The sequence below is a fragment of the Colobus angolensis genome, unplaced genomic scaffold (genome assembly GCF_000951035.1).
Source record: "Colobus angolensis palliatus isolate OR3802 unplaced genomic scaffold, Cang.pa_1.0 Scaffold380, whole genome shotgun sequence".
NCBI lineage: Eukaryota > Metazoa > Chordata > Mammalia > Primates > Cercopithecidae > Colobus > Colobus angolensis.
Window position 1 is genome coordinate 1,334,649 of NW_012117155.1, and position 20,427 is coordinate 1,355,075.

The following is a 20,427-nucleotide window of genomic DNA, read 5'->3' on the forward strand; positions in this document are numbered from 1 at the left end:
TTTAGTAGAGACAGGGTTTTGCTATGTTGCCTAGGCTGGTCTTGAACTCCCAGGCTCAAGCAACCTGCCCTCCTTGGCTTCCCAAAGTGCTGGGAAGGTGTGAGCCACCATGCCCAGCCCTAAAAATTGTTAAAATGATTAATTTTATGTTGTATATATTACATCACAATTTTAAAAATAATAGAAAACAAAACAAAAGCCAAACAAGCAAAAGAATAATAAGAAAACAAAACCATATTTTCTACACGTTGACACTGAAAAGTCCTAAAAGCAATCACTAACCTAGTGGCAATGAGCACCCCTAGCATCCAGATTGTGGCTTCTAAATATCATTTCCCACTAAAAGGAATCAGGACTCCTTGTAATGATGGTTGATTTCAGGACTGGCACAGAAAATGAACAGTAGGAGCTGGAAATAGTTTGACCTACCAGAGAGCAAAGAACACTATCAAAGACTATGAAAACTGTGTGAAAAGAATTCAGAAGCTGACCTGAAAAGGCTCCCACTAGCTAAAGAGGGGACAATTTGAGCATCAGCATTTTTTTTGTTTGTTTTTGACTTTTATTTTAAGTTCCAGGGAACCTGTGCAGGATGTACAAGTTTGTTACATAGATAAATGGAGCAACAGTAATATTAATAACCACAGTGGTTTGAAACAAATGAAATACTTTAAATTTAAAATTTTATAATTATCCTTAAAGAGATGAACAAACATGAAAAACTATTAGTTACCTTTGGAGAATGCTAGTGGACAACCTCATTATTTTGAACACTGGTAAATAAAAATATAAGGTAAGAAACTTAGGCTGGGGCTGGGCATGGTGGCTCATGCCTGTATCCCAGCACTCTGGGAGGCCGAGGCAGGCGGATCATGATGTCAGGAGATCGAGACCATCCTGGCTAACACTGTGAAACCCCTTCTCACTAAAATAGAAAAAAAAATTAGCCAGGCATGGTGGCGGGCACCTGCAGTCCCAGCTACTCGGGAGGCTGAGGCAGGAGAATGGCATGAACCTGGGAGGTGGAACTTGCAGTGAGCAGAGATCGTGCCACTGCACTCCAGCCTGGGTGACAGAGCGAGACTCCGTCTAAAAAAAAAAAAAAGAAAGTTAGGCTGGGCACAGTGGCTCTTGCCTATAATCCCAGCACTGTAAGAGGCCAAAGCAGGCAGATCCCTTGAGACCAGGAGTTCGAGACCAGCCTGGCCAACGTGGCAAAACTCTATCTTTACCAAAAATACAAAAATGTAGTCTACGTTTCAGGATAATCAGGATTTAAACTATTCTTTAGGGTAAAACTTGATGAGATAAAGACTATTTCCACAGAAGTATTTCACTTCATCTGTGAAGAAGAAATGAGGGAGAAGGAAGAAAGGAGGGATAGAGGAAGAAAGAACCAAAGAGACAGAGAAAGAGAGAGAGAGAAAGAGAGAGAGAGAGGATGAAGCTAGTAGAAGAAAATATATAGAACCATATTTTTGTGACTACATTACTTAAAGAAGAACCTCAAACCACAAGTCACAGGGGAGATGGAGATGGATGCTAAACTTGACTACATTAAAAGTAAAGACATTTTCAACAACAGATACCAGGGACACAGTTAAAGATGGAGGGCAGATAGAAGATACTTATACTTGCTCTAAGATTAAAAGAAAGTAATGTTCAGAATATTTAAGGAACTTCTGAAAATCTGCCAGAAAAGTGAAACTCAAAGGAAAAATGGTCAATAACAATTTAGGCAATTAACAAAAAGGGACCTAAAAGATAAGCAAATGAAGCTCACCTTTACTAGATTTTAAAGAAATGCAAATTAAAGCAGATTTGCAAATAGTAGAAGGTTGGTCAATATCAAGTGCTTGTGGGGAATATGGAAATCTTCACTCCTAGTAAGGGCCTAACCTGTAATGGCAATTTGGCAGAGCAATCTTGCAGTTCGGCACTCACATATGTCCACTGATTTCTATCTGTGTTCATCGATACCTTGTTTGAGATAGCAAGGAATTGGTGACGACCTAGATATTGCTCACTAAGGAACGATAGAAAGTGACAGAATACCATGCAGGTGAAAAAAAAAAGGTCTAAATTTGCATATACCAATGCAGAATGCTTGCACAAACTTAGTGTCATGTGAAAAAGAAAGAAATGTAATAAGTTTTATAGCTCAATAAAGTCATATATATTAAACACAAGCATACAGACAGTTTCAGTCTACTGTCAAGGATACATATACATACACAAGCATATGAACTGTGCAGGCACATTGCTCAGCCTCAGGGTTACAATTCACACAGTTTTCCATGCAAATGGTGCCCTCTGGGGAAAGATGCCAGAATACAACATGAAAGGTGTCCCCTGAGGGCATGCAATATGGCAGGCTTGAATACTGAAGGTTGTAGATTGATGTCAGAATAGGTGCCTATCATGAGAGCAAGGAGGGAAAAGGGAGTGGGAATGGGAGCTGCCATGTGGCACACTGTGTGCTACTTACACTCCAGGTATGAGTGTGACTAGTGCACAGTGTGCCACATGGCAGCCTTGAATATATAAGATGGTTTGGAAGGTTGTAGATTAATGCACTGGAATAGGTGCCTATCATAAGAGCAACGAGGGAAATGGGAGTGGGATTGGAGAGGAAGGAGAACATGAAGTAAAGTGAATATAGAAAAGGGCACATGCATAAAAAGGAGGATGATAGTGTGACTCGAATGAAGAAATAGAATCGACTCAATTCCGTGGTCTTAAGTGGGGGAGGGTGGACCTAAAGGAGGGATCTTGAGTTGGAAAACCAACACCTTCTCAATCCTGCTAAGAAATGTGGATTTTATCTCAAAAGCTATGGGAAATCCTAGAAGTGTCTGAAACAGGAAAGATTTGCATGGGAATGGATGGGAAGGGGAGAGGTTGCGGGGGCAGCAGGCCTTCAAAGCAACCCATGCAAGGTCTCCATGAGCACAATGGGGTCAATGTGGCCAAAGATGCACTGAGCCAGGTGTGCATACCTAATGCCACACACAAAGATCCTTGGAAAGCCTGGCACTCCCTCCTTCAACTCCTCCCTCATTCTTATGAACCCAGAGGCTCAAACAGAAGCAAGGCCTGCTAAAAGTGCTGGGGACAGCTCCCACCAGCACCGCCATGGTTGATACCACCTTCCAGATATGAGTGTGATTAGCACACAGCTGTCTTCCCATTATCACAATGGAAATTTCACAGATTGTCATAATCAAATCTTCTCTTTTCAAGATATTAAGAACAACCTCAAGTGTGTATCATATGTAGAAAGAAATTCCTAGAAAAATCTAAACTTAATTACAGATTACTTATAAACAACTTGGTTTATGTGTTTATTTTGATGTAATTTTTGACAGAGGTTGGTATTGAGAAGCACAAAATCAAATATGTTTTATGGCATCACTTTCTAAGAATAGCCTTTTCCGCTAGACTCAAGATGAAAAAGATAACGAATATTTTCTTTTCATAACTCTGATTCAATTTGTTATCTCCTTAGTCCTGCTTATATAGAGTTTCTGTCCCTTCTGTTCTCAGATCATTGACCAATTCTGATATGAGATAAAATTCTATTAATATTACCTTAAGCAAGTACTCAGGGAAGGAAAAAAAATGGGAAGGAGAGAAAACACCACACCCTAACACTTCTGATCCACCGGCCCACCCTTGCTGTTGTAAGAACATTTTAAGTCAGTGATTGTCAGCTTTGGCTTCCTGAGGCAGCAAAGAATTAATTAGTAAATTTTGATTAAAATATTTTCCTAACAAAATATAATACCTAATGAAAGTTAAGCGGTAGTGAAACAGGCGCGCTCATGCATAGCTGATTATAATTAGAACAAATCTTTTGAAAAGCAATTTGGCAGTAAGTATCAAGCCTCTAAATGTGTGTACTCTGACCTGGGAATTCTCTTTCCGGAAACCTATCTTATTGTGGGGAGGGTGGGAAAATTAGGTAAACAGATACATGCACAAAGAAATTTATTATGGTGTTATTTTATAACAATAAAAAAATGTATGAGAAACAAACTGGTAACATGCCCAGTTCTGTAAACTATGGTATATCCACCAGTTTGGGTGGATCTGTTTATAGGGAGTCTGTCAAAACCTGAGTATAAACATGTATATACAATCTTATCAAAATTATATATTTTTAAATACAGAAGCAAATATGAAATCTGCACAATTCAAAAGGTTTAGAAGTAAATATACTAATCTTGGTAGTGATAGGTTTTTGGTACAGAGATTTAGAGTGACTTTTCTTACCTTTTATTTATGTTATTTTCAGGTTCATCATAAGAACTATAGTGTACACACTTTTCTAATCAGCAAAAAATAAACACACTTTATAAGGAAATAAACAAACATAGAGATGCCATATGGAATCTTTTGGTTTGAGAGATGGCTGAGACTGGGATAACTCAGATCAAAAATACAATAAATTATCTCAATTCCAAAAAAAAAAAAAAAAGGGTGACAAAAAAACACACACACACACAACTTGACATTTTCTCACAGAACACAATTTTGGAAGTACAGTTTATAACAAACATAGAGATGCCATATGGAATCTTTTGGTTTGAGAGATGGCTGAGACTGGGATAACTCAGATCAAAAATACAATAAATTATCTCAATTCCAAAAAAAAAAAAAAAAAGGGTGGGGCTGGCTGGTAAGGGACCTACATTTCATACCCTTCTTAAGTTTGCTGGTTTCTGCCCAGAATGTCCATTAGGACTGGAGAATAGGAGCTGAGTTAATTTTCCCAGGGGCCCTGAAATCCTGACATTGGTACATCCCCTGTCATGCATTTATTCTCATTCTTAGAGCCATGGTGACCACAAATGTGAATGAAAATTTAAAGTATTTAGCATTTATTAAGCACTTCCTATGCACAGGCACTGTTTTGGTGCTTTTTATAACTGTATTTCACCTTTCTCAGGCTTACAAAAGCTCTTAGTAAAAAGAACTATTGTCTCCTTCCTCCTCGCTCCCCCACGCCAGCATGTTCTACACACTCCTTTCTTCTACTCACCAAGAGAGCCTTTCAGGAATATAATTGATTTGGATAAAAGAAAAAAAATGGGCCAACTAGGCTGCCATTTGTTATCAATAAAGCCTCACAGCTGTCTGAACAGCTGACTAAAGAAGCACCTTCAAATGGTCAGGACAGGGAAGGTTCTAGAATTAGGGCACCAGAAAATCCCACAGGCCTTCTCCTTGTGATGTGGCTTATTTGCTTTACAGGCGGCAAGCATATTTGCTGACGTCAGCAGCCCATCAAAGTTTAAAATAATAATAGTGAAAAGGAAAACAGCCCCTTTCTGCCAGGCAGTCCTGTTCTGCCAACTTCTGTGTTCTTTTTGAGTTAATAAACGTCCAAGAATCACCTCCCCTACCACCCTGAGGGGGAAAAAACAGCACAATAATTTTAAAACCACCAGGTCAGCCCATTGTCAGCATAAACCATTCAGACAAGTAGCATTTTGTCACACTCTAATGAGGATTTTACCTCTGCCTCAAAACGAAAGCTATCATTAGGTTTTGTGTTTATGGGATCAAATGATTGTCTGGGGATGATGGGTTTCTTTCAGTCCCTTCCTCATTTTAATCACGTTCAAGACCAAATGCATAGACATTTCCTGCATCCGATGAAACTAAAAAACCATAGCTATGCCAGCTAATGTCTTTTGAAAACATCAATTAAGAAAATGGCCTTTAAATTCTCATTTTTACTTGAAAATCTGTGAACAGGCACACATGTTTTAATACCAGGGCAGCGGTGGTGGCAGTGAGGGGCGGGTGGGGGTTTGAGGAGGTTTGACCTCAAACAGTGGTTTGAGGAGGTCAGAAGGGCAGGTTCCCATTGGCAACAAGCAGATAGAGAATCTCTGCAAGGGAAGGAACTTCTGTATAAAGCAAAGGCCTCTTAAGTTATCTTCACATGTAGTGTTGAAACTGGAGCCAGCCCCTCAAGAGTAGGTTGATAAGAGGCTTCTGCACCATGCTGGTACCACACACATGCCCCATTGTTAATACCTCCTAAGGACAGATTAGATCCCACATTCCTCAGAAGTACTGAGCTGCAGAGGGAAATCAACCAGCAGGCTCCTTCCGCAGGGCCAACAACTAGCTACAACTGATAAGTTTTAATTGAAATAACTGGACAATTACAGGGAGTCCCCACCACTTCTGTTGCCAGCTACTGAGATAGTGTTGCACTTGCATCTCCTGGCATGTGCATAGGCGTGTGCCAGAAAAGAGTAATTCAAGTTCTTAACTCATTTTTTATCTTTTTTTCCATGGCTATGTGCCACCGTTAATCAAATTGTTCACCCAAGGAGTACTATGAGATTGTTTTGTTTTATTTTTTCTTTTCTGGCCTTATCTAGGAAACCCTGATATTTACTCTATCTGAGTTTGAACAAGCAACTAATTAATCTCTGACAAAAGATACTGAAGTTAGACAAGTTTGGGTAAAATCCGTTGAGGTCATGGTTGGTTTTAATCACATAGCTCAATTTAAAAGCTGAACACTAACACACCTTTGCTTTCAAAGAGTGCTTGTTAAACAGCAAGTTTGGTTGTGCGTAACTTGAATTCTGCCACTTCTTTTTATTTTTTTTCTGAAATAACAGTGATTGAGTCAATGAAGTGGCAATATGAATTAAAGGACAACACACCTGCCTTTGCAGGGACAGACCCCAAAGGGCCCAGATTAAATTTTAACCAGGATTACGTTTGCCAGGATTTTATATCTCAAATGATTATGTTTGGCTTTTGTAATAATAAAAGGTTATTTTGGGAAAAGAATTCCCTTTCAACATCTACTGTGTTTACTAGGAGGAAATACAGAGTTAGACTTCGAGACAGTTTAGCCTTTGAAAGAAAATAAAAGACAAATGATTTAGCAGATGGGTAAGTCCCAAATCTGCAGAAATGTAAACAGCCAGGATTTTGGGGCCTGTGGGTTTTATCAAAGATGTAAGAAAGGCTGAGACCGACACCAGTGTGTCCTCTTTGGCTAGTTTTAACACGTTTACAGCCACAATTAACATTCAAGGAATTTCCTGTTCATCCAAGTGTTTCTTTTAAAAGCACTTCATACCACAAACTAAAGTTCTAGCTGCCGCCAGTCCTTCCCATACAGAAGAGTAGTGAAATCTCCATAATACTTTCTTACTTTGAAAATGGGCTCGGACCACGTCAATTTCCTTGGGGTATTTGTTTTTCAATATAGGGGGTTCTCGCCTCCTCCCTCCTTCCCTCTCTTTAAAGAACTTGTACTGGGGACCCTACTTCTTCGTCCTTCACCCTCCTCCGCACTCACCCCGGAGCCAGATGAGCGCGAGGCTGGGCAGGCGTCCTAAGCCCTCCCCTGGCCCAACAGCCTGGTTTCAAGTCCCCGAGCCGGCCGGCCCACTGCATTCTGCAATAAAAAAGAGATCCCTGTTTCCCCCTCCACCCCGCTACCCCTAGACAAGGGATTCGCACATGGGCACGGAGTCCGAGTCTTGGCTATGCATAGAGCTCAGCCCCGTATCCGAGTCTTCGTCGTTGCCAGGACCACTCTTGGCCAGTCCACGGGCCTGGTCCACCCACATGTCGGCGCAGGCTTGAGGTCCAGGTTCCCGCGAGGGACCGCCGGAGCCAGGAGCCCCATCCGGTGCCACTGTCAGCTCCAAAGTGTGCAAAGTTTGCAGAAGGCCCTGTAGCTCGCGCTCCTTGTTGTCCCATTGCTGCTGGCTGTAATCCAAGTCCGACTTGACGGCCTCCAGGTCCGTGTTGAGCCGGAGCCCGATGTAAAGGCTGGTACTGAGCTGCGTCCTGACCCGTTCCTGCTCCAGCAGCAGCTCGCCTTCGGGGCCGCCATCGGGCTCCGGGGGCTCCTCCCGCGCCGCCAGCTCCTCCTGGCGCCGCCGCATCCACCTCTGGTTGAGTTCCTCCTGAATCTCGGCTGAAAGGCGCTCCAGCAACTCCTCCTGCTGAACCCGTTGCTCCTGAAGCCGCAGCAAGTCGTCGCAGCGCCGGGCCAGCTCCTCCAGCGCCACCGCCTGCGCCTCGCCGTCTAGAGGGGGAGCCGACGCCGCCTCTGCCTCCGCCGCCACCTCTTCTGGCTCCTCTCTCGGGCTGGACCCGTCGAGCTCGATGCCTGCCCCAACCAAGTAAGTGTCCTGCACGTAGTTGACCCCGTGACGCCGCATGCGGTCCAGGTGCACCTTGGCTTCGTAGCGGTCGATCTCGCGGTCCAGCTCGTGGAGCCGCTGCACCTGCTGGCGAATGGTGTGGTCCTGGGAGAGCACCAGATGCACCAGCGTCTCCATGCGCTCCACCGACGCGCTCTCGTGGGCCCGCGGCGACGAAGAGCAGGACGAGGCAGTGGACGACGAAGTGGACGAACAGGACGACGGTGGCTGCTGCTGACGCCGCCGGTTGAGCTTGGCCAGTTTGCGAAAGGCCTTGCGAACCACTCGCCGCTGTTTCTCCTGGGTCATGGCCAGGCTGGGCCGCGCGGGGGCCCCGCGGGCCGGACAGGGGCGCTCTCGGCTGAGCACTACGCGCGCCTCGGCGCTGCGGGGGCCGGCGTTAGGCAGCGATGCTTCGCTGCGCACTAGCACGAAGCGCACATTCTCTTGCTCTTCGCCCCAGGCAGCCCAGAGGCGCAAGATGCGAGTCTTGTTAGGGAGGATGCGCTCAAAGCCGCGCCACTTCTCCACGATGCAATAGCACTGCGGGGGCCCACACAGCATGCCCTGCGGCAGCGCCTCGTCGTCGTCCTCGTCGTCCTTGTCCGGAGGTTCGGGAAGCTCTCCCGGGCCAGGCGGGTCGCCGGCCGAACCCCGCCGCCGGCTCCGCCGCTGTCTCCGTCGCCGCCGGCAGCCGTCCTCCAAAAGCACCCGCACAACGTCCGAGCAAGTGGTGCGGCGGGAGAGACCAGACACCAGCTTCTCTTCCTGGCATATCCATACCGATATCTTCTTTTCCGAAGGATCCATGGCGCAACCAGGGCGCAGGTGGCAGGTCCGGCCGGGCTCTGCTGGGGCAGAAAGGACAGGAAGGGCAGCCCAGTAGCTCTGGGATGGGAGAGGAGCCAGTGCCCCTCCTGCGGCTGCACTAGCCCTGCTTCCCCGCTGCGCACCGAAGGCAGGCTGGAAAGCGACTGTGGCTGTGGTCGCGGTTGTGGCTGCGCTCTGCCCGGACAACGGGCGCTCCCGGGGCAACGCGCCCGGGACCCGCTCCCGCCGCTCTGGCTCTACCCAAGGTGCCCGGGACCTCCGGGTTTTGCTCCTCCCCACGTGGCTCCACCCCTTCCCGCCCCCAGCGCCCAGAGCTGTGGCTGGAAGTACAGGAGGCTCAGGGCCCAGGCCCGCCCCTTGCAGCCTTGCGGTGCAGCGTGCGCCCCGTCCCCCTCGCTCGCGTTGCGGGCATCCTGAGTCTCGGCCTTTTTCGCCAAATCGCTGTTCTGCCGCGCGCCTACGCAAGGGAAGATTCAAGGGGCCCTCTACTTCAGGGAGTGGAGCCCGCGCCTCGGCACGGATCAGCTGTGCGTCTCCCTTGGCCTACTGGCTCTTCTCCTTGTGTCTATAGCTAGCTGGACGCATCTTGACTTTTATCTTCTCATCTTTCCTGGCGCTTCCAGACGCATTTCCTGGTCCCTCAAGGCAGCGGTGCCTGGGGAGTGCACTTTGCACAGACAGGGAAACCGAGGCACTCAGCGGTCTCCAGTGGAGACGCTCTAATCGCATTCCACGTCGAGCTAGCGCTGTAAGAGCTGCCTCTAACGCGGAAGGCCTCCCAGTCTTCCTTGACAGGAAGCAGTATTTGCATATCTAAGGAGAACAAGATTCAGCAATGTGCTCCGGGAGCAAGTGCAGGCATGGAACGATCTGGGCTGGAGGGGGACAGACGTTCAGAGGCGGTTGCCGGTTTCCTGTAGTGTCACGTAAGTGGGTCTCCACGTCATCTTCACCTTAGCTTCCCACAGCCTTCTTGGGAGAGGGACTCCTCATTCTAGTGGGAGTTCAGGGCCCAGACCCAAGTCACAAGCTATTTTTATGCCTTCAACCTCCATAAGGGGAAACCGTGAAGGCTTCTGGCATTTTCTAATATTCAGACGTGGTCCAGAAGAGATAACAGCCAAGGTTTACAGCGCAAGAAACCCAAGGCCACAATGCAAGTGAACTTGTTTCATCCTTAACTGCTGATGAGGATAGTCCATTGCGTGCAAGGCTTGCCCTTAGCTTGTCCTTGTGAGCACAGGTCTAATAATAAGCTCACTCCCTTTCTTCAAGACCTTGGATGGCTCCCCATTGCCTCTTGGCTAAAGCACTTTTGTTCATTCAGTGATTCACTCAGCAAATATTTATTGAGTACCTACTGTGCTCCAGGTCCTATCACTAGGGCTTTGACAATGAACGAATCGCCAGTTCTGGTTTGCAAGGAGTTCACAATTTAGTGGGAGAGCACAGCCAAATAAACATTCCCAACACAATGTCTTGTGTCCTCTGATAAGGGAGAGCAAGAGGTTTTGGGGGAACATGGAGTGGCATCCAACCCATCTTGGAGGGGCAAGGAAGGCTTCCCCCCAGAGGAGGTGTCTTAAGCAAGACCCAAAGGACCATTAGAGTCTGCCAAAAGGACAGTAGATGGAGGGGAGGGACAAGCAGTATTCTAGAAGGGATTGTAGTGCAGTCAGGAATCAAGAGCATGTTAGTTACTGGGGCTGTCAGGAATTTGAGAGGAGTGTCTAAAATTGAGGTTGAATGATTGAACAGGAACAGGATCAGGAAGGGCCTTTAATTCCATGCTTATATATTTGGATTTACCTTAAAGACAGTGAGAACCCATAGGGTGCAAATCTGGAGTCAGAACAGCCAAGTAAAAATCTCAGCAGCACTTACTAGCTCTATAACCTTAGGAAAAGTATTAATCTCTCTGAGCTTCAGTTTCCTTATCTGTAAAATGTTGATAATAAAAAAGAATACCTCCCTAATAGAACTGGTGTAAGGATTAACTGCCTGGGCCTGGTAAATTCCCAATAGTTTTATTGGGGGGTTGGAAAGCTGGGAGGTATATTAGTTTTCTATTGCTGTGTAACAAATTATCACAAACTTAGTGACTTAAAACACCACCCATCTATTACTTCACTGTTCTGTAGATCACAAGTCCAAGTTGGCATGGCTGCTGCATACTTTGCTCAGGATGTCCCAGGCAAAAGGCAGGGTATAGGCTGGTTCAAGTTCCTGTCTGAAGGCTCTGGGGGAATACCCACTTCCAAATCCATTCAGGTTGTTTGCATGATCTGGTTCTTCTCAGTTGTAGGTCTGAGGTCCCCATTCTCCTGTTGGCTGTCCTCCAGGGTCACTCTCAGCTCCTACAGGACTCTCTCAGATCCTTTCTATAGGATATCCACCCCCCTCCCTGCAACTTTAAAGTCAGCAACCACTTGTCAAATCCATCCAGTCCTCCTTTGCTTCTAATCGATCTACCATCCTCTTCTGCCACTAGCTAGAGAAAACTCTCTGCTTTTAAAATGCTTGATTAGTCAAACCCACCTGGATAATTTCTCTATCTTAAGGTTGACTGATTAATAACCTTAACTATATCTGAAAAACCCCTTTTGCTGTGTACTGTAATATAATCACCAAAGTCACCCCCAGGGAGATAGAGATTATGGGGCTGTCTTAGAATTCTGCCTACCATAGGGCATAACATGAACAGATTTTGATTTTTTAAAGATCAGTCTGTTTGCATTGAGGACAATGGGTGGGGGTGGGGGATGAGAGGCAAGAAAGCCTTTTAGAAGACTATCACATTCATTCGAGGAGGAGATGATGACCTATGCTGAGAATAGTGGGAGTGAGAAGACTGGACACAATTGACAGCTATCAAGGAGGTGGGAGAGGCAGGATGTGGTGATAGATTGACGAAGGATTTCCTTCTCCCTAGAATGGTGTCAAAGGTCTCTTGCAATCTGGACCAGCCCACTTCTCCAGCTTCTCACTTACATGTGGGCTATCCCTTCTTCCTTTCCTCTCACATAGGATTGCTTGAGCTTTGTAGTCAACTGCCATCCCTGCTGGATTCTAAGCTCCACAAGGGTAGGGATCATATATCTGTTTTGCTCACTTTGAATCCTTTACACTTAGTGCAATCCCTGCCACATTCTAGGTTTACTCAGTGGCTGTCGAATACATTAATGAATCAATGAAGGAATCCTACATTTTAGCAAGCCAACACCTCATCCATCCAGAAGAACTCCTGCATCTTAATGTATCCACACTTTTGTACATGCTTTTCCCACAATTAAGATTCCTCTTAAACAACTGGAGAACTTCTACTCACTCTTCAGAAGCTCAGATACAGGTCACCTGCTCTTGGAGTCCTTTCTTTCCTCCTCCAGAAAGAACTGGTTCCCCACTCTTCTTCTGCGTCTATTAATGCGGAGATTACCTTGTGCTGTGATGTGTTTTTTATGTCTGTTTACTCCCATAAGAATAGAGCTTTTCAAAAGAAAAAAGATTGTCCTATTTACAGTTTAGTCCTCAGTGCCTAGGGTGCCTGGCACATGGCAGGTTCTCTATCTTCCCCTATGTTTTAAGGAACACCCAGATGAATAATGTCTAAGATATTGTGCTACCCTCAAGATAACTTCTTTCTAGAAGCAGACAAATACATGGAATCCCTGTTGTAGTAATGATATATATGAAATTTGTGCCGGACTGATTAAAGGATAGAATGATTGTATGGGTACTAGGAAAGATGCAGAAGGCAGGCTTCAATAAATGCAGAGGAGGGGTTGAGAGCATTCTTGGTGGGAGAAGATACATTACTTAAAATGCTAAAATGAGTATGCATGTGGTCATGTACCGGTGTTTCAGAGTGTGTGGTTTGGAGTTACCCTGCCTCATTTCAAATACCAGCTATAAGCTTTCCAACCCTCAGTCTTCTCACCAGGAACAAAGTATAATAGCGGAACCTTCCTTATAGAGTTGCCATTACATGAAATGAAATAATGCACAATATATAAAAGATCTAGCACAGTGTCTGGCGCATAAAACATGCTCGATAAAACACAGCTAGCATTGTCAAGAAATTGTATTAAGTACCTACTGCATGCTGTGTCCTGGGCTATGTGTTGAGGATCCATGAAATAACTGGACAGACATGGTCCCTGACCTTAGAGATGTCACAGCCAGGATTAGTGTGGTTTAGCAATGGATTTCTTAAGTTAGGCTAGGCTGTAGTAACAAACAAGGCCAAATGTGTATAGTGGCTCAAACCTAACAAAGGTTTATTTTTCACTCAGATAATAGTCAAAAGAAGATGGCCTGGTTGGGAGGTGGCCTTATTCCAGATAAAAATATAGAAACCCTGGTTCCTTCCATCTCGTGACTCCAAAATCCTCTAGACTTCATCATCATGTACATAGAGCCAGAGGAAGAGGAGCAAGTATGGAGGGTCACACCCTCTTCTTCAAGGCATTGGCTGGAAATTGAGCTCATATCCCATTGACTAGAACCCAGTCATGGCCACTGGTAATGGCAAGGAGGCTAGAAACTGCAATGAGTGTCTCAGAAGAGGAAATGGGTTTTCATGAACAGCTAGCTGCCTACCATAAAAATATTTATTTGAAAAGTAAAACAAGAGGCATAGAAAGAAGTTCCAAAAGTGAAGGAATTGCAAACTGGTGGCCTACCAGCCAAATCTTGCTGCCTTGGACAGAATATACTCTTTCTGTTTAGCCACAAAAACAACACTCTATTTAACATATATCCCAATTCATATACATTCATGACTCACCTGAGTCCTGTAATCATTTGAGTTGTGACTCTTGCTTCCATATATCCTCCCAGGGTTATCTCATTCACTCCCAGGAAATTTATACAATTGTTATGCCATGGCTCCCACATTTATTCTAGAATTCTCCAAATATGCATATCCAACAGCTTGCTGGGTAGTTCCACTTGAGTATCCGCCAAACATCCAAACCTTTGCCAAATAGATAAAGTTGAACCAATCATTTCTCCCCAAGCCTGTTCTGCCTCTTGTAATGTCTATTTCAGAAAATGGTCCCATCATTCACCAAGCAAGACCTGAAACTTGAGGATCACCCTTGTTCATCACCATCTACCTCCTTTCCCCACAGGATGTTGAAGTTCTGTGAGGGCAGAGGGTTTTGCGTGCTTTTTTTCCTACTTAACCTCCAGTACCTGAGATATCAACTCTCACACAGTAGACAATAAGTATTCGTAGAGTGAATTAGTTAATGAACGCATGCATTGCCTTAGCTTAGGCCCTCATTTATTTTTAACCTGGATCTTGCACTTTCCTTCAAACTAGTTTCCTTGCCTCAAATCCTGCCTCTCCCCCATACTCTCTACTGCATATGTTTGATGACTCCATTATCTTCAGAATCCAGTTCAAGTTCTCAGCAGGACCTATACGTCTGTAGGATCTGAGGTTTACTTGACTCTCAGCCTGTACACTGCAGCCACATCCTCAATCACACAGTTCCCTCTGACCTCTGGCTAATTCCTGCCCACCTTCCAAGTTTCTGCTTAACTTCACCTCCTCCTAAAAGTCTTCTTTGGCAGCAACATCCTCTCCAGGAAAGAATCCAAACAAAACTGCTTTAAGAAGATTAGTCTACATCAGTAGGTGGGATCAATTGAAGTTATAATACACTTGTGTTAGGAGAACAAAGGATGGGGGGAGGGTGAAGGATGTACTTAAAAATTCAGACTGTGGTTGCTTAATCACTTTCATATAAATAGAGAAGATGCCTTTCAGCACATCATAGATCTTTTGCAGTCTTAATCCTTAGGGCTGCTCTGTCCAGTACAGTAGCCACTAGGCAAATGGGACTGTTGAATACTTGAAATGTGGCTCTCTGAATTGATATGGGCTTTGAGCAGAAATACACAGCAAATGTCAAAGACTTCATACAAAAAAAGGAATGTAAAATATGAATATGTAATCTTGATTACATGTTGAAGTGATACTATTTTGGATATATTGGGTTAAATCATTAAAATTAGTTTACCTATTTCTTTTTACTTATTTTTTAATGTGGCTACTAGAAGTCTTAAAATACTTATGCAGCTTGAGTTATATTTTCATCACACAGTGCTGCCAGTGGGAAGGTCCAGTAAGTTGTAGCAGATCATTTGAACCTTCTCAAGTGTGGACTTACCCTGAATATCCTAAGATAATAAATCCATCTGGGTTTTGGCTATCTCCAAAGAAAATCATTCCATGCCTTTTCTGGATTTGTGGTTTAAATGTTTCTGTTTGATGATGGCCCTCAAAAGCTTCATGCTACAGCCTAAACAAGTCCCCTTAGGCTGCCTAAGAATCATAGTCCTGAGGACCACCCTGCAGCTGAATCCAATTGAAAGTTAAAGTATAAATGGTTGCTCCCCAGACAGAATGTCAGTTGACTTGCTCATGCAGCAGCCCTGAGCCTGATAGAAGGTACGTAGATTCATGCTGTGCCCTGGCCAGAAGAATACATGGGCTTCATGATAGGAAAAAATATGTTTATGACCTGGGGATAGAGGAGGCATTCATAGACAGAACATATATTAAAATTCATAAAAGAAAAGCTCAATAGTATATGATCATATCAAAATTAGAAACTTCTATTTGAAAACACACACACACACACACAGAGAGAGAGAGAGAGAGGGAGAGAGAGAAATACACTACAATGTTAAGATGTCAAGTAATCCAGGAGAAAATAGATCCTAAAAGGTTAAGATTCAGGATGAATAAAGAACTCCAAAAATTTAGCAAGAAAAAAAAGCTATGCAACACTATGGAAAACTGGTAAAAAGTAGATAAAAGAAGAAACATAAATAGCCAACAAACATATAAAATAATGCCCAACCTCACCAATAATCAGGAAAATGTAAATTTAAGTGAAAGATCATGCTCTTTTTTTGCCAGCAGATTGGCAACTTTTTTTTAAATTGATGGTATATCAATATTGGCCAAGAAAACAGGCGAAATATCCTCTCAGACACCACTGGTGTAAATACATGTATCTATTTTGGAGACAATTCTACTAAAAAACAAAACTGGGCATACCTGCATACCATGAAGCGATCCAACTTCATGGAATCTACTTTAGAAAGACACATGTGCACAAAGAGGCGTGTATGGAGTGTTCACTACATTTGTTTTAGCAAACAATGAGAACAATCAAAATGTCCACCAATAAGAGAATGACTGAGTAGGCTGGGGATACTCAAAGCTTGGAAGCTTCAGCAGCAGTTAAATCAAGTGAAGTAGACTGACATGTACAGGTAATAACAAATCCTCCAGAGGTATTGTTCAGTGCAAAAGGCAAGTTGCAGAGTGATGTATATGATGTGGTTCCATTTCTACTTTAAAAACACATACACAGAACATGGGTACATATGCATAAAATCACTCCATAGGTTTTCCAGGGGTAAAGATATCTGTATGTGCGTGCATAACACAAGGTCTTTAAAAATATTCAGCAAACTTAAAGCACTGAATCCTCCTAGAAGAATGTGGACATTTACAGAAGGAGAGACAAAGAGGAATTTGACTCCATCTTGGATGAATTTACAAGAGGAATTGATTCACATGTTACTTCATTATGCAATTACAACATTAACTTTTTAAAAGTGAAAGGGCTTGGCTTGGGATCCCTAAATCTTGGTTCTCCCTTAGACCAGGGGCCCCCAACATTTTTGACATCAGGGACTGGTTTCATGGAAGACAATTTTTCAGTGAACTAGGTGGAGGGGTGGTCCCGGATGCTTCAAGCGCATTACATTTATTGTACACTTTATTTCTATTATTATTTCATTGTAACATATAATAAAATAGTTATACAACTCACCATGATGTAGAATTAGTGGGAGTCCTGAGCTTGTTTTCCTGCAACTAGAGAGTTCCATCTGGGGGTGATGAGAGGCAGTGACAAATCATCTGGCATTAGATTCTCATAAGGAGCATGCAACCTAGGTCCCTCGCATGCGCAGTTCATTATAGGGTTCACACTCCCATGAGAATCTAATGCCATCACTGATCTGATGGGAGGTGGAGCTCAGCTTCGGTCACTCACCTGCTGCTCACCTCCTGCCATGTGGCCCAGTTCCTAACAGGCCGTAGACCCATATCAGTCTGCAACCCAGAGATTGGAGACCCCTGCTCTAGACCTTTCATTTACCTGCCTGTGTCTCTTTTCTGTGGACCAAGCCCCAGGGTAACATTTGCAAATCTCTGTTCCCTGTACCCTGGTAGAACTTAAGTAACCCACTACTGTATCCCAAGGGGTTATGAAGATTAAGGAGGAATCTAGTGGGGCATCTGGCTCAAAGTATGTGCTTTACACTGGATTCTTTCTTTCTCTTCCAGAGAAGACTTTTAGAAGACAGCAGTTTTTACAGTGGTGGCAGAGCCCTCTGCTAAATCCTCATATTGGATCTCAAAGGTGGCACGTCATTCGACCCAATGGTTTTTTTAGTCATTTATCTTCCTAACACCTATGAGAGGTAAGACGTAGCTCCCTTACCCGTGAGCAAACTGAGGCCAAGGAAAAGGAATTGGCCAGTTTCCCAGCTCACAAAGCTCCGAGGGAGCTGGTGTTTTGTTTGGAACTTCTGCCTGTCCAATCTGTCAGTCACGGTTCGTGGCCACCATGGAACACCGAACACAGGAACTTCCGCCCTTAATTATATTGAGCCACGAAAAAGTGTGACTAAAACCTACTGTCTGAATCAGATCCTTGTAATGATTAACCCCAGAAAATGGATCTGCAAAATGTATTTACAGAAACACGCAGCTGCTCTCAAACACACTGGAGGAAATTTGGGAACTGCTGCTCTTGTCCAAGGGCACTAACCCATCCCTGATGAGACTGAGCTCCAGGCTGGGGCAGAGATGCTGGACTGTCATACTCAGAGACGTGGCTTCTCAAAGCGAGGTCAAGAGGTCACCTATCCAGAATTGCCTGTGGTGCTTATTAAAATGCAGATTCCTGGGTCTCCTCCTAGAACTAGTAAATCAGAATCCCCGGCAGTGGTCCAGGAATCTACATTTAAAGCAGGGAGATTCTTATGCACACTAAAGGTTGGCCCTAACTGTACGAGGAGGGAAGAACCAGAGACAAGAATGCTCATAGCACAAATGCTCTTTAGCCATCTTGACCCCATAGATGGCAGTGATACATATATCATGGTGTACACAAGAGGATGATGCCAACATGTGACAGATGAGAAAGAGTTGCCCCCGGGAAGAAGGAGAAAGAAATACACGGCAGAGTAGAGAAGGAGCTACTCAGTCATTATCCTCTTTAGAATCTTGTATCTTTGGTGGAAGCATAGGTTACTAAGATGATAATGCAGAAATGTTTACGTAAGAGAGTCTAAAGTAGCAGTGACTTCAGTCTCCTGAAAGACATTCTGCAAGATATTTAGCATTCTTAGTATTTTTTTTTTTTTTTTTTTGAGAGAGAATCTCGCTCTGTCACCCAGCAGGCTGGAGTGCAGTGGCGCGATCTCGGCTCACTGCAACCTCTGCCTCCTGGGTTCAAGTGATTCTCACTGCCTCAGCCCCCCAAGTAGTTGGGATTACAGGCATACCCCACACACACAGCTAATTTTTTTTTTTTTTTTAAAGTAGAGACAGGGTTTCACCATGTTGGCCAGCCTGGTCTCAAACTCCAGGGCGCAAGTGATCCGCCCGCTCAGCCTCCCAAAGTGCTGGGATTACAGGTGTGAGCCATGTCTTTGTTTCAGCAAAACCAACCTAGTCCCCGATTCACAAATCATCCTGGGAGTGTATAGCACTTACAGCCAGAAAGAAGTCTCTGGAACAAAAAGCATTGCATATTCAATGGTCTGTGACATCACCATTGAAGACTCTGTCAAAAGGGGTTTTGTTTGATTAATTTTCATTATCTGTTGTTACCCAACTAATGAAAGGTGATATTATTAATGAGTGTGTGAACCAGACAGTGTCTTCGTTACCACCTCTGAAGCATTCCCAGCTTTTTCAGGAACGGATAGCCCTGACCCAAAGTGTGTCTTTTCTTCATTGTAGGGAGATACAAACTCTGTCTCTCCAAGTACTCCAACACCAGTTATTGTGTGTCACAACCAGAATACAATATGAGGCTTGTGCTTGAGTTACTGCTGTTTTATGTGCCAAAAACAAATGTTAGCTTTCTTTTTTCACTGAAGTTGATAAGAGTTGGAAGACATTTTAATACCATATTTATCGGTTTGAAAGCATGATTGTTTTAGTAGCTGGTGCAAATTTCAAGGAAAACGTAACTCCCTTTAAGAAATATTGTTTCTAAGAAATTACATTTGACTAAATTTGGAAGCTTTAATGCAAATAACTTTCAAACAATGAAACCATATTCACAAGGAGATGCTTTTATTTTCTCCACTGAGGAAGAAATGGAGACATGTTTCCTATTGTCGTTATGTCCATCTGGACAGAAAAGGAAGTCTGTGGGCTAGACAAGCGAAAATAGGTTACATCTGGGTAGCCTAGCAGTCTCTCGCTGACTGCTGAAGAAGCTCCTCTTTGTTTCATTCCTGAAGCACTGCGTTGTTTTCTTGGACCCGTGCATCAAGTTAAACCTGAGTTAGACTATAGATCCCTTACACTTGATTTTATGATTGTAAGACTTACACAAATGCAAGCCTACAACACAATCGCACTCTTATTTGCTTACATCTCCATAAACAGGAAAGAAGCCACTTGATCTTATAAAAGTTCTGCCTGGTTGCTTTCTCTTTTATACCTATTGTTAAGCTATAAAATGAAATCACCAAATTATCAATCTGCGAGTATTTGCTACTTCACAATATATATTTAAGAATGTTACAAAACAAAACTGTGCCATAAAAAGTATTTCATCCATATGATCTTGCAGTTCCACTTCTAAGAATGCATATACCCAAAAGAATTGAAAGCAGGATCTCAAAGATATGTGTATACCTGTGTTCATAGCAGATTATCCACAACAGCTAAAGGTGGAAGCAACCCAAGCGCCCATCCATGTATGAACGGATAAACACAATGTGGTATATACAAACAATGAATTGTCGTTCAGCCTTCAAAAGGAAGGATCTTCTGGGCTAGTGGCTCAAGCCTGTAATCTCAGCACTTTGGGAGGCCGATAGAGGTGGATCGCCTGAAGTCAGGAGTTTGAGACCAGCCTGACCAACATGATGAAACCCTGTCTCTACTAAAAATAGCGAAAAAAAAAAAAATAGCCAAGTGTGGTGGCAGGCACCTGTAATCCCAGCTACTCAGGTGGCTGAGGCCAGAGAATCGCTGGAACCTGGAAGGTGGAGGTTGCAGCAAGCCAAGATCGTACCACTGCACTTCAGTCTGGGTGACAGAGCAAGATTCTGCCTCAAAAAA

General features: G+C 44.0%; 1 protein-coding gene across 1 annotated transcript; it reads right to left on the minus strand.

Annotated features, from left to right (window-relative positions):
- Positions 1–6,493: 6,493 nt before the first annotated feature.
- On the minus strand, positions 6,494–9,151 carry RASSF10 (Ras association (RalGDS/AF-6) domain family (N-terminal) member 10). Its single transcript, XM_011954265.1, has one exon. It carries the CDS (start codon positions 9,003–9,005, stop codon positions 7,485–7,487), a length of 1,521 nt encoding a protein of 506 aa, XP_011809655.1. The 5' UTR covers positions 9,006–9,151; the 3' UTR covers positions 6,494–7,484.
- Positions 9,152–20,427: the final 11,276 nt, after the last annotated feature.